The sequence below is a fragment of the Engystomops pustulosus genome, chromosome 2 (genome assembly GCF_040894005.1).
Source record: "Engystomops pustulosus chromosome 2, aEngPut4.maternal, whole genome shotgun sequence".
NCBI lineage: Eukaryota > Metazoa > Chordata > Amphibia > Anura > Leptodactylidae > Engystomops > Engystomops pustulosus.
Genome location: NC_092412.1, coordinates 37,673,754 through 37,689,008, shown reverse-complemented (window position 1 = coordinate 37,689,008; position 15,255 = coordinate 37,673,754). Strand labels below are relative to the sequence as shown.

The 15,255-nt window shown below is 43.4% G+C and overlaps 1 protein-coding gene across 2 annotated transcripts in view; it reads left to right on the top strand.

Annotated features, from left to right (window-relative positions):
- The window catches only part of MICU2 (mitochondrial calcium uptake 2), a 172,901-nt gene that overhangs the window by 116,684 nt on the left and 40,962 nt on the right, over positions 1–15,255 (top strand). For both annotated transcript variants that reach the window (XM_072134296.1, XM_072134295.1), the window contains exons 3-4: positions 3,030–3,061; positions 4,733–4,808. In XM_072134296.1, coding sequence (XP_071990397.1) covers positions 3,030–3,061; positions 4,733–4,808 — 108 coding nt within the window. The remainder of the gene's footprint in view (positions 1–3,029; positions 3,062–4,732; positions 4,809–15,255) is intronic.

The following is a 15,255-nucleotide window of genomic DNA, read 5'->3' as shown; positions in this document are numbered from 1 at the left end:
GCGTGTGGAGACTTACAGCCATTGATGCTCCACTTGGAAATTCTGCAAACACATTTTCCAGGATGTGATAAAGAAAATGTTGCCTCTTAGCTACCTTGTAAGACAGTCCTCTGAACATCAAGCATATAGCTTAATGACATGACGCAGGATTAAAGCCAGACCAGAATATCTATTCCAGAAGGTGCAGATTCCCAACTGTAGACAGCGCTGTTTCCACCTGATTGTGTCTCCTCAGTACAGTGTAGGGAACTGGTTTAGCAAGTGAGAGGCATTTGATTAGGATCGGGAAGTCACTAGGTGATGATGTTGAGGAAGTGTTGATGTGTTTGAGGGAGGTCCAGTGACCCTCAAGTGCGTCTGGTCCCAAGGGCCAGCGCCAAAGACGGGAAACACCAGAGCAATGTAAATTCTCTTTCCTCCAAGTGTCGTGATGCAGAAATGTCACTCACTGTTTCTCTGCTGATCAGCGGCAGTGCTGGATCTAATACTGATGGGGTTTTTTTGTTTTTTTTAACAATAAACCTTTTTATATTTCAACACAGTAGAGAATTACTAGGACGTCCGCTTCCTGATAGGGTATATTATTTCACATGACTTCACCTCTAGCAGGCATACTTGAGATCGCTTATTCGCCGGGCGAGCTATTTCTTCTCGCTCGCTGTGACTGGATTAGCCCTTCCGTCCAGTGCGCGTCGGGTTAAAGTGAAAAACAATTTTTTATGTAGTTTACGTGCTACTCGCTGAAGTGTAGAGCTTAAGAAAAGCTGGCGCTGCTTTTATTAGGAGTCTTAAAGATCAAAAAACACTTCTTTTTCTGCAGGTCTCTGAACCTTTGAAGGAATTTTGGCTCCTAACCTATAGTCCCTTTTTTTAAAAAAAATTTCGGCATGCCTCCACCTATGCTCTGTTTATACTGCTCAGAATGCGCACAATAGTCACCCGCTACGGGCCCTTTATGGTATGACGGGCAGAGGGCCACATGCACACTCAACATAGGAGAATATGTCTAGGCGGCACGGTGGCTGAGTGAGTATCGCTTCTGCCTTGCAGCGCTGGGGTCCTGGGTTCGAATCCCACCCCAGTCAACATCTGCAAAGAGTTTGTATGTTCTCTCCGTGTTTGCGTAGGTTTCCTCTGGGTACTCTGGTTTCCTCCCACACTCCAAAACATACTGTTAGGTTGTTTAGATTGTCAGCCCCATGAGGACAGGGACTGATTTGACATACTTTGTGCAGCGCTGCGTAATCTGTGTGCGCTATATAAATAAAGAATTATTTTTATTATAAGAGAAGCCTCTACCTGAAGCTAAGCAAAGCGAATTAGGTGATAGCCGTGACTAACGAAAAATCACCGTCCGCAGCCGATTCTGACTGTCGATTTGCCACGGGCAATAGTGGTTTCACGTCAGATCTAATTGTGAGAATGGAAATGTTTTTTGCCATGATCCATCATGCTTAGACAGAAGTACGTGGAACAAGTCTGACATCAGAGGTTGGATATGCGCTCGGACGAATTAATGCTAGTGCTCACTTGTACTCTGCAACACCCATCACTTTTACACAGTTAAAAGGCTTAGCGGTGACAGCGGAATTCAAAGGAACACGGTCATTGAGAAAACAATCTGGAGATGTGTCTGGGTGATAATAAAAATGCTAATGTTTTATAAGATGAAAGAGAGGAGCTCACCCCAACCATTATCCATCCTTCACGCCACTTGACGTGATGAGAAAACGGTCTACTGTACTTTGGTTAGTTATGTTCTATTATGTTGCCTTACTCTGGACGTTTCTTCTTGTGGGGAAGGTTATCTTACAGGCGCAATGCTTCCTGGGAAACCATATGCAAATCAGCTTCCCCTCCGAATGAAACTGTATCTTTTGGAGGAAATTACCGTTCCAGGCTCCATCCGTTAAACAGCCTTTAAGGAACTCTCCTATTAAAAATCCATCACGATAAACCAGGGACACAGTGCTTGGATCTAGGAGTAAGTGTCCCTGGTTTATTAGGATGGATTCATAACCCTGGAACATCTGTCTGCAGGGGATTGGTTTTGAAGGAGTCTCTAGTTTGGCTAAACTTGGAAGTTCCTATAAGGCGCACCAGAGTATAAGGCACACCATCAAATGCCTGCTAAAACATTTAGGTTCATATATAAGGCACACTGGATTATAAGGTGCACCTGATAATAAGGATGAATGACCAGCAGGTGGCAGACCTGTGCACAGTTCAAGGCAGCTGTTGTCTGTCAGTAGGATTCATATATAAGGCGCACTGAGAAATTCAAAGGATTTTTTGTGCGCCTTATAGTCCGAAAAATACGGTAATTGGTAGTGGCTGCACCACTGTGTTCTTCTCCAGTCAGCAAGTTCTTTCCTATCTTGTGAATAAGGATAAGTTTCTGTCACCAGAATAATCATTTAAATATAAAGAAATCTGACAAATCCACTAAAATTGTCAGGTTTGGTCAATATGTGCACAGGATTTCCATACAGTAGTGAGATATCATCTGTACCAGGGGCATAACTACAATGGTAGTAGCCTTAGCAGCTGCTGTGAGCCCCAGAGTGTCAGGGGGCCCTGGCATCTGGGATATGTGGAATGAATACGCTGTAGTTATGTGTGTAGTATGCATATACTGTATTTGTATGTGCGTGTATATGGTATTGCATGTATGTGTGTGTATATGGTGTGTATGTACGCAAAAAAAAAATGTATTTTTTTTTTTAAGCGGTAAGGGGGCCGCATTCAAAATTCTGATATGTGGCCCTGTCTCTCCTAGTTATGCCCCTGCGCTCTTCTTCTTAATTATTGGGGATATAATGTAGATATGTAACCTCTTTATATTGTAATGACTGTAGTCTGGACTGTGATCACTTAGTGCCTTTATGATAAAATATTCTGATTGATTTTTACATTCCTGCCATGTGTCATAAATTGTGACTCACAGATATCCCCTCCATGTGTCACATGTCTTATCTCAGCCCGACACCGTGACTAAGTCATTACTATGTTTTTTCCTTTTTCTCTAGATAAAACCAACGCTCGGACATTGACAAAAAAGGTATGAAGGTTGTAGCGGTGGAGGTATTTCATGAATGCGAGCCATATATACATCAGCCGAGGATACGGGATCTTGCGCATCCTCTAAGTATTTACAACGCTCTACACATCGTCTTACTCATGTGATACGAGGAAAGGGAATTCATGTGAAAGGTCCAGTGTGTGGGATGCAGCGTCCACACCTTCCCAGTAACTGCACGTTACGTAATTATGAAAAGGAATGTTATGTCTTCTCATTTCCGTGTCTTTAATTGTACATTAATTTTGTGGATTCAGATTGTATTTCCGTTCCACCTCATTCAAGTATGGTAACCTTTGTTTTACCTTTCTATACACTTGTCCACCTAAACTGCCCTTAGGACATAAGACTTCCATGATCGCCCACCCTATGACCCATCCATGAAGTCCTCACATGGATGTGGTCTTGAGGATCCTTGGAGTCCTTCTCCCCCACTTTGCCGTTCATCAGTAACTATTATGAGAAAACCCTTTAAAGGAAATCTATTACCAGGATGAAGAACTGTAAACCAAGCACACTGACATGCTGGTGATCCTTTGGCAGGATCCACTCTTCTTTAAGCTTCTTAGGCCCTTGTGTTTAAGAATAAAAGGCTTAAAAATTATGCAAATGAGCCTGAGAGGCTCCAGGTTTAATTTAAACCATTGGAGCTTGGAGCCCCTCAGGCTCATTTGCATAATTTTAAAATCCTGTTTTTGTAGAAATCCGTAAATAAGAAGCTTAAAGAACAGAAGATCCTGTCAGAGGGGGCGCACACCAGTATGTCTGTGTGCTTGGTTTAGAATTCTTCATCCTGGTTGTAGATGTCCTTTTAAAGATGGCTCCTCCACCCAATCAATAAGCTGATTTCCATGAGTCCAGTGATGGCACTTTTGGTGATATGTTATTATTGTACGGCTTTACCATTTACTTTGTAGCAGTCATGGAGGACCGTGTAATATTTGGATGGGTTGAGTCCACCACCATGAGAACCACCCTCACATAATGGTTCAATAGACCCTGTATCATGTTTGGTTATAAAGAAATCTACCATCAAACTCCATCATGACAAACCAGGGACACTTACTCATAGATCCAGGCACTTCTTCTTATAATCTTCTTATATTTGTTATCCATGGCCTCCTTCCGTCTAAAATCAACATTTATGCTAATGAGCCCGAGGGGCTACCCTAGCCCCTCTGTGATTTGGCTTCACACACTGTTAGACTGTCTGACCCTTCTCCCTCAGCACTTCCCCCACCCTCTGCCTGATGTAATCTCACTGCAGCAGAAGGTTCAGCACACAGTGGAAGGGGGAGCTCCTGCACAGTGTAACAGCCTGTGAAGCTACAGCATGGACGGGTTCTGGTAACACCTCCAGGAGCCCTTCAGACTCATTAGCATAAAAGTTGGTTTTAGAAGAAAGGAGGCCAAATATAAGAAGATTACCACAGTCACACTGTCTGGATCTATATGTGGAAGTGTTTGTGTGTGGTGTATGCCTCCAACCTCTTAGATTCGTTTCAGATCTTCTGCATGTACTAGATAACAAATAAGCCAATAATGCATATCATTGAGGTCAAGCCTGTACCGTCACTTTAAATCTGTGAACTTTGGTGACAGAGGTGAAGGCTGTCGTACCATGCGTTTGTATATTTCTTTTGTCTTTTATAGGAATTTGATTCAATGCTTTCTCGGGCCGCTAAAGCCAAACCAGGACCAAAGTTCTTCCGAGATTTAGGGGATAATGGTGAGTCTTTCCTAAGTTACTGCATTGCATTCTTTTATAGAAATCAGACATCAGACAAAATCCCTTACAAAATTCCTATGGATAATATTGATAATCTATCCATAAAATACGTCTGCAATATCAGATTAGTGAAGGTCCAACTCCCATCACTGCCACAGATGAGCTGAGGAGGCAGACGGCTCCATTCTCTGTGCAGTGGTCACACCACGTTACTGCAGATCAGCTTCTATTCATTTGAATTGGAGCTAAGCTGCAGTGACTCGGTTCTGCCACTAGGAGCTGTCTGCTTTATGTATAAATCTCAGTTTCTGAGAACCTCTAATCTGTTGGGGGTTCCCGTGTTGGAGCCCCACTAGTCTGACCTTGATGACCTTTTTGTAGGATAAGTCACCGGTATAATATTTGTAGCCCAGAAAAACCCTTTTTTAACTGTTATGTCTGTCGGCTTTTTATCTGCGGGACAAATTGTACTTTCTAGCGGTGCCATTTAATATTCCATGCAATGTACTGGGAAGCTGGAAAAAAATTCCAAGTGTGCTCCAATTAAAACCTCCCCTTTTATTCTTTGGTTCAGCACAATCACAGGGATACCAGAATTATTTCAGTTTTAGTAGATTTCTTTTAAAAATGTAAATCTTTTAAACAAAAAAAAAAATTTGCCATTTTGGCAAATTCTGAAGCCGTGTTGGCATTTTAATTTATATCAATTTGGGGCCTATATGACCGTTTTGATCATTTTTTAAATTCAAATATATGTGAATGTAAAATGGTGAAAAAATGGCGATTCGGACATTTGAGGGCTATTGTCCATTACGGTGTTCATGGCTGGAAATAATAATTATTATATTTTGACATAATAGCGATTCCTAAAATGTTTATGATTTCTACTGTTTATATGCGTTCTAGGGAAAGTGGGATGAATTAAATGTTTCCTTTCTTTTTTCTTCCATTATTTCAGACCCCCTAGGGCAATTTAACCCTGGGGGGTCTGATCACTCATACTATATACTGCAATACTACTGTATTGCATTATATAGTAATTTTACTGCTAATACCACTATCTATGGCAAGCTTATGAGTCTCTATGAATCTGTAGGCTGCCATGACAGCCAGTCACTCGCCGATGACATCACACCGAGTAGCCATTCCAAGATTTCAGTAGCCATCGGCAGCGCTGTTAGGTGCTGCGGTCGGTGCCAGCACTGACCACGGTAGTTAGAGCTGGGTGTCTGCTGTGTTATGCAGCCAACACTCGCTGTGTATGGAGAGAGATCAGCCAGTGAGCTCTCCCCATACACCCCTCACAGCACCACAGCATTATAGTACGTCATAATGTGTGAAGGGGTTAAAGACCTCTACCCTCAGATTGATTTATGGCAGACTAGTCCCCAATGGCCCTTGTTATAAAAATGTATGTAATTATACTGAGGCGCTCCAGCTTATGTCACCAGGTCGCCTCTGACCCCCTCAACTAATAATTAATTCGCTCCCCATCTCTCATCCAGTCCCACCTAGTCCCTACAGTCACCAGTTCTCTGCAATCTCAACAGGTGCTACTGGACAAGTGATGGGTATAAGTTCTAGGCCGAGGAGCACAGTGACAGCTGGCAGAACGCCACGGAATTATTTGCATAATTTTTAGAACTCTTTTGGCAAAAAGGCGCCATATAAGAAGTTCCTAGAAGAAGGAGCATGTGAGTAGGACTCGTCTACCATCAATCAGTCTGATGGTTGATGTCCATTAAGGACCCCTATGTACTTATCATTCATTAGAAATCCCTGCTCTGAATATTTAGGAGGCTGAGGGAATTTGGCAGAGCGAAATAGCTTTGACCTTTTGAAATGATTTTTCTGTGTAATGTCTTGTTTTTGTTTGCAGCCTGTACTCCCTGCAGACTGCGCTTATACACACAGCAGCTGTTACCTGTACGGAGATGTTGTACTGTGTACACAGCGATTAGGATCCAGCCGCGGGCATAGCCCTACAGGCTGTGGGTACCATTTGGTTGCCTTGGTTCACATGGATGGTTCACTGTACATCCATGCATTGTGTTGTTTTGTGAGTGAACAACAATTCTTAAAGGGAACCTGTCATGTTACAGAGCAGTTTGATAAAGTTTTTAATTCTATATAACTTTATCAATTTTCCTGTTGAAATCCCTTCCCCTGCTATGCTTAGGCAGTCCAATATGGGACTTACAGTAATCTCTTAATGCATGGCTCATGCATAGAAAGCTGGTAATCTTTTATTAGGGCTGCCCACTGGACTCCTAAGCCAGTCACAGAGTAGGACCACCCCCTGGACTCCTGGATTTAAAGAAATAGGTTACTATTCTACAAAATCTTCTCCCCGAAGAGTAAGTACCATTCTGCTTGGTGTTTCCTCCTGCTCTATAATATGCTGGCTGCAAATGCATGTACAATGTGACAAATTCCCTTAAAAGGAGTTTTCTACAATAAACATAGGAATACTTGTATCATCCCTGACGTCTGCAGGTCATCACTGTATACCCAGATGATAAACCCCACTAAGCTCTCAGGTCACTTCTTCCTCTGATCTTATGGTGGTTGTCAAATCGTAGTAAGATGTTAGTGCTGCAAACAAATACTTTTCTGTGTGTGTGTATATATATATATATATTTTCAAGGCTTCTCTTCCATTGCTGATTTTATTAGCAAGTTATTGCAGGTGCATGAATATTTCATATATTTGTATAAGTATTTTCTATAATAGGACAGCTGAAGAAATTAGTAATATGTGTCATCTGGACAGTAGACTCACTGGATATATGAGAAAGAAAGCTGCCTAGCTATAAGAGCGCAGATCATAGTCTACATCCCCCATACTCTACTCTCAGCACTACAGATTGTCTTTCACAATCGACTCCTTCAAATGCATCCACCTCAGTTTGGCTACACCATGAGGGAGTAGAGTATGCTCTACCCTATTACCTTTTTCCCTAAATAAACAAAGAACTCCCGCAGCATTACTCCGTGATTGGTCTATAGGTGTCCAAAAAGCCTTACTACTTTTGGCCCAGTGGCCCCCAACCTTTTTGCAACCAGTTACCAACTGCATGCCAAAAGTATTTTTCTAAGGATCGGAGAGAGGGGAAGGTGGCGAAAATGTTATATTGTGTGGCACATCCTTAACATGTACTTGACCCCAACCCATTGTGTACCCACAAGGTATAAAACCCACCTTTCTGGCCCTCCATGCAACATAATTCACCCTATAATGCTCCCTTTCCTGCAGCCTCTCCATATACCGCCCCTTTTCCTGCAGCCTCTCTTGTACCGCCCCCTTTCCTGCAGCCTCTCTTGTACCGCCCCCTTTCCTGCAGCCTCTCTTGTACCGCCCCCTTTCCTGCAGCCTCCCTTTATACCGCCCCCTTTCCTGCAGCCTCCCTTTATACCGCCCTCTTTCCTGCAGCCTCTCTTGTAACGCCCCCTTTCCTGCAGCCTCTCCATATACCGCCCCCTTTCCTGCAGCTTCTCCATATACCGCCCCCTTTCCTGCAGCCTCTCTTGTACCGCCCCCTTTCCTGCAGCCTCTCTTGTACCACCCCCTTTCCTGCAGCCTCTCTTGTACCGCCCCCTTTCCTGCAGCCTCCCTTTATACCGCCCCCTTTCCTGCAGCCTCTCTTGTACCGCCCCCTTTACTGCAGCTTCTCCATATACCGCCCCCTTTACTGCAGCTTCTCCATATGCCGCCCCCTTTCCTGCAGCTTCTCCATATGCCGCCCCCTTTCCTGCAGCCTCTCTTGTACCGCCCCCTTTCCTGCAGCCTCTCTTGTACCGCCCCCTTTCCTGCAGCCTCTCTTGTACCGCCCCCTTTCCTGCAGCCTCTCTTGTACCGCCCCCTTTCCTGCAGCCTCTCTTGTACCGCCCCCTTTCCTGCAGCCTCTCTTGTACCGCCCCCTTTCCTGCAGCCTCTCTTGTACCGCCCCCTTTCCTGCAGCCTCTCTTTTACCGCCCCCTTTCCTGCAGCCTCTCTTGTACCGCCCCCTTTCCTGCAGCCTCTCTTGTACCGCCCCCTTTCCTGCAGCCTCTCTTGTACCGCCCCCTTTCCTGCAGCCTCTCTTGTACCGCCCCCTTTCCTGCAGTCTCTCCTTATATCTTGGTTTGCAACACAGCATTTTGGGATCTCTGCAGAAAAATAAATAAATTTAGTATGTTATTATGCTTTCTATTTTTATTTTACACCACACGCGGCCATTAATTTTGTTTTGGGTTTGCCCCCTTTAAAGTAACATTCTTAAAAACAGAAACTTCATGAAAATGCTGCAAAATGGGAGAAACCAACCTTTTGAGAGTCGAAGGCTATAAGTGCCTTGATAAGAAACACTGAAAACACAGCACACTGTAACAGAACAGGCGCTCATCGTGGTCGGGGGTTATCGTGTGATCCCCTTTCTTCTACCCATCTGCACTTATATAAATTTCACACTCAGAAAGGTCAGAAATTAGTCAGCGCTCTATAGATAAATGCGGTGTCAGCTTCCCCTCCGCTAATCCTGTAATTATAAAATATATCTGCAAGGCAATTTATTTCCCAGCCACAAAATTTCCCTGAAGAGGGAAAAAAAAAAGAAATCTTTGTTGTCGGAATGAATATTGTGGAGAGACCCCAGCCCCCTCCTCGTACTGTACGGAGCCGCCGCTATATACATCAACAGTGTCATTTTCTTCTTAAGCAAACATAATTATATATTAAGCAAATATGTCATTTCTGAAATAAACTTTCAACGAGCTGCGGAACAATTGCGAGCCAAGAGAAGTGTATGATTTAATGGGAGGGACATCCCGGATTTCTTATATGTACGTTGTATAGGGGATTTACAGGCTAAAAATATCAATGACCTATCTGTACAAAAGGGGCCAGGTAAAACCCAGTACCCCTACATATCCGTTGTTCCTCAGCAGCTCATAACTAGAAAATGGAACAGGAAGCCGACAGGTTGACCTCTACATTGAGAACAGCATTTCCGTTGACATTCTGTGTCACTTCTGGCGCGTCAGGGGGCCAAGCGTAACCTGCGTTCATTGTTATACACACCCTTCTTCTATGTCACATGTTGAAGAGGCACCCAAAGGACATTCACGTGATGTTCGGGGAGAAGGCGTCTGTACAGTAGTAATGAGCACAGGTTAGCACTGGGCCCCCTGACCTGCGAGAAGTGGGGCCTCAGGACGAGGAAACTCACCGGAAGTCCCTACGGACAGGCCATGAGACCTGCAATTCCTACACACAGAACACTAAAGATTACTAGGACAGGTAAATATGGGTGACCCAGTGACCCTACCTGTCACGCTATTTCTGCACGCTATTTCTAAATAGCTGGATGGCGCGAGACACGAGATAATATGCACCAAAACTGAATTTTGCCTCCCAAATTTTAGGCCAGGTAAAAGATGGATGAAAAGTCCCTCCTTTTTTCCTAAACTGTGCCTATTGTCCTTCCCCTTGCCCCACCCCCAAACATAGTATAATATTGTCCTTGAAGGCCCCCACGTAGTATAATGCCCCCTTCTTTGGCCATCCCCCTATGGACCCATACAATACCCCATAATTCAACTTGGCAATGCCCCCTGTTAATTTTATTTTGTTCCTCTACTTTTAGTGTGTCCTCCTGTCCCCTCTCATACCATGCCCCCTGTCCTCTTATACTGTGGCCCCCTGCTCCTCTCATACTGTGGCCCCCCCTTGTCCTCTCTCCTGAGCATTAAACAAAAAAAAAAATCACCTTGTTACTTACCTTTCTTCGTTCTCCTGCAGTTCTGCTTCTTCCTCCTCTCCCGGGCTCTGCAATGACTCAGAGGTGGGGGGCAGGGCCTGGCAAGGGAGGAGCTTACCTCCACACGTGTGGGAGGGTACAGGAGCTGATCCCTCCTCCTCATCCTGGTCCCGAAGCCTCTCTAGTGTGTTCGGACTGGGACTAGAAGGTGGGACAACCCAGGACACGCCAGGACGTTCTCCCATCAACCCAGGACGGTGTGACAGCTGTTGGGAGCTACGATACAGATCTTCTACTTGAACATATGTCAGGTGCTTGAGTGTCCAGGATCTGCGCTCAGATATGTAATAAATCCCCTGGCTGTACGGGGCACATTCCTGCCGCAGATTGCCCGGCGCTGACATCTCTTTTCACTGCCACTCACATCAAAGGGACATTGCGGTTACTGCATTTTGCTTTACCCTGTGCAACAGAAAATATACATGTCACAGCACTTTTCTTCACTGTTTATACATTACGGCATGTTTTCCTATATAGCGGCAGCTGAATAGTCATTCTGACAGCCTTATTAATGGCTCCTTTTTCCTATCGAAGTGCAATGAAACAGATGTGAATGCAGAAGTAAAACCTTCCTAGTAGTCTAGCACTATACTAGGGGCCTTTCCCTTCCTTGGTTGAACTTGATGGACATGTGTCCTTTTTCAACCGTATTATTCTCCCATTTATTCTCCATCCGTTTTTTTTTTCCTTTTTTTAAAATTTTATTATATTATTTAGCCATTTAACAAACGTGGAACAACACTTTACACCAGTGGGTACAAGTTAGTAACTAAAATTAGAGTCGCATAACGTGCAACGTAGTCTTTGATGGTGAGTAAAGGGGCTCTTCGTCTATCCTCCTCCTCGCCTATTTTTATTATTGATCACCCATCCTCTACTGTTTTGCCACAATCGCGCAGTTCTAGTGATTATTCTTAGGCTCCTTAAACAAAACACTTTTGGTGATATGTTATTATTGTACCGCTTTACCATTTACTTTGTAGCAGTCATGGAGGACCGTGTAATATTTGGATGGGTTGAGTCCACCACCATGAGAACCACCCTCACATAATGGTGCAGTAGACCCTGTATCATGTTTCGTTATAAAGAAATCTACCATCAAAATCCATCATGATAAACCAGGGGCACTTACTCATAGATCCAGGCACTGGGACTATGGTAATATTCTTATATTTGTTATCCGAGGCCTCCTTCCTTCTAAAGTCAACTTATTATGCTAAGGAGCCTGGTGGGCTATGGGAGTTTTACCAGAGCCCTCTGTCCTCTGGCTTCACTAGCTGTGGTTACACTATAGCAGCAAGTCTCAGTCTCCCCTTCACCCTGAATTTCCTCTAATCTCAACTGCAGTGAGTACACAATGGGATCAAGAAGTATAACAGCCCGTGGAGCTCCAGCATTGAGGGCCTCCGATAACACACCCATAGCCTTTCTGGCTCATTAGCATAACTTTAAAAGTTGATTTTAGAAGGAAGGAGGCCATGGATAACAAATATACAGTAATAAGTTTACCAGTCACACTGCCTGGATCTGTGGGTTGGTGTCCCTGGTTTATCATGATGGATTTTGATGGTAGGTTTTTCATTAAATTCACACCTGTGTTCTGCAGGGTTACATTACACATTAATTTATAGGTGAGTAAAACCGTATCTTTTCTGCTATTACCTCTTCATGTGTAACAGAAAGGCCTTTAAAGTCTATGGAAGATGGAGAGCAGTTGGAAATTCTGATAAAGCAGAAGCTATTAGGCTAGGAATAGGGGACAAGTGAGGTGTCACACTGACATTTTGCCTATGGATTGTCAGTGGGGTCATGTGTCAATCACCATGACGCAACTTTGTTGGGTACTTAAGGGGGTGATACTGGGACGTTCACTGATGACAAAAACTGGGGCCCATTTCGATCAAATTGCTGGGCACAGCGCTCGGGTGTAGTCACCATTCTCATTCACCAGCTTTGAGAGTCCCAGAGATAACCGGGCGCTGAGCTCAGCAATTTCAGACACTCCCATATTTTTGAATGAAGGGGCAGGATGCAGGCTCAACCTTCCACTGCATCTGCTAGAAACAGAACCCCTGTTCTAGTGATCAGTGTGGTTCCCCAGTAATTGGATCAGAATGGTATCCCCTATTGGATGGATAACTAGTGTCACCTAGTCTAATACAAAGGTTATTGGTTGTTCCCCATGGATGTTACAAAGTCGCTGCTCAATTGTAATTCCTATTTCCTATTGCTACCAGAGGAATAATTTAAAATCCACCCTTCGCTCTCTGAGACGGATGAGTTTCCTTTATCTATTAATTTGGCTGAATGTAAACGGAAGGAAATGCTGTTTACTTTGCTGTAAGCGCTGTTTAAACATGTCCCGCTGTGGTGTCTCCTGTGCTCTATAAGCTTCCATTGAGTGATTAATCCCGCCAGTGCCTGTCAGTATTGGAACACACAAGGAATGAAAGGGCTCACGTCCCAGCCCCTCTCTGTGTGCCTGCCAAAATCACAACCTGAACGACACCTGTATGTTCCAGCCTCGCTCCGTGGACCAGAATCACCTTGCTAAAAGGACACATTGCACAGTGACGGAAAAAGTCCTAGTTGTGTTATTACAGTTATCTAATAATCTGGCCGTCCCCGGAGATTGTGGATGGGAGAACACTCCGCTGTTAGGCTGATAAAAGACTTGAAATTCCTTGATCATTTGTTTTTTTGGTAAGATCAAGTATTTACATGGGGCCGATTTCAGAAGTGTATGTGATACTCCCTGGGTATGGGATGGCTACGGAGAGTATGACAGGGTAGAGCCCTGCACAAGCCACTACATATATCCTACCAAACCTATACATATATATAGTACATACAATATATATGTGTGTGTATATATGTATATATATATATATATGTATGTATATGTGTGTGTATATAATATATATACACACACACACATATATATATTGTCTCTGAGACAGATGAGTTTCCTTTATCTATTAATTTGGCTGAATGTAAACGGAAGGAAATGCTGTTTACTTTGTAGTCTTCGTAGTCTTCCAGCACTGGGGAGATATATCTCCCCAGTGCTGGAAGACTACGATACAGAGTTGGGTAAATTTGTAGGAAAATGTGCTCATATTGTAGTCTTTTAAAACCAGATTATCCACGGTTGAGTTTTATCCATGTTATTAATGGTAATTATTAATGGTTTTATCCAGGTTGCCAATGGTGTAGTTATATGCAGATTACCAATCTAGATTACTAATCTGGATGTAACCTAAACCATCATTACTATGTGTATATAACTCGGCTGTTAGTAACCTGGATATAATTCATTGGTAGAGTTATATCCAGATTATCCACAGTTAAGATATATCCATATAATCAATGATTGCGTTCTCACCAGATCATCAATGGTTGTGTTTTATCCAGGATGCCAGTGGTGGAGTTATATCCAGATAACCAATCCGGATTACTAATCTGGATGTACCTCAACCATCAGTACCCATAACCATGTGGATATTGCTCAGCCATTGGTAATCTGGATATAATACAACCATTGGTAGAGTGGTCCTATCCAGATTATCCACGGTTAAGATATATCCATATTGTCAATTGTTAAATTCTAACCAGATTACTGATGATTGAGTTAGATACAGATTATCAATGGTTGAAACTCAACCATTGATAATATGGATATATTTTAACAATTGATAATCTGGATTTAACATAATCATCAGTAATCTGGTTATTACTCAAGCATTGATAATGAGTATGTCTTAAACATGGATAATCTGGATGTAACTCTACTAATGGTTGAATCCTATCCATATTACCAATGGTTACATCCAGATTAGTAGTCCAGATTGGTATCTGGATACTGGATATCTGGATATAATTCCACCATGGGTATTCTAGAATCAAGGATGTTTGGTCCCCCATTCTCCTAATCTGGGTGATTCAGCATTCATCCAGTACCTCCGGCTATCAGACACTTGGCTCCTGTCCTTTGGATGGAGGATAAATGTCTATTATTACACAACCCCTTTAATATCCGTCTGAACCTGTCAGTTTTTGTGGGCCAGACATCTATGAAGTGCACTGGGTTGTCCTGACCTAGACAGGTGATGTAGAGAGAGCGATAGGTGTTTGGAGTGACCTGCATCCCGCTCCCCCACACTTGCATGCTCTGCTGTACTCAGTGTGCATGTGCATGGGAGATGATGGGGTTGTGAGCACGGCTGTCCAGCTGACCGCAGTAGAGATTGTATGGTGTATTGTTGCGTTTACCTGCAGTGAGGCGTAAACTTTTCGGATTGTTTATTGGAGATGGGAGGCAGAAGCCTCTATAAACATTTCATATTCCAAGGGAATAGTAGTACAAGCGCGTTACGAGAGAGGCTTAATGCAGACGTCTTATCCAAGCAAATAAACGTTACTCTTTTTAATTCAATAAAAAAAAGCATAAAACAGATGCTGGAAGTCTTGCAAAAAAAAAAAGTTCACGTCCAGTGCAGTACAAACACATGAGGCGGCTTAAAGATGACACATTGACAGATGGGAAACTTATCTGCGGTGCTGTTATTTGTGTAAATGTGAAAAGGTAACGTAAACTACAATGTCACTAATAAAAATGAGGCAAGATGCATGCTGGGTCACTGACTATG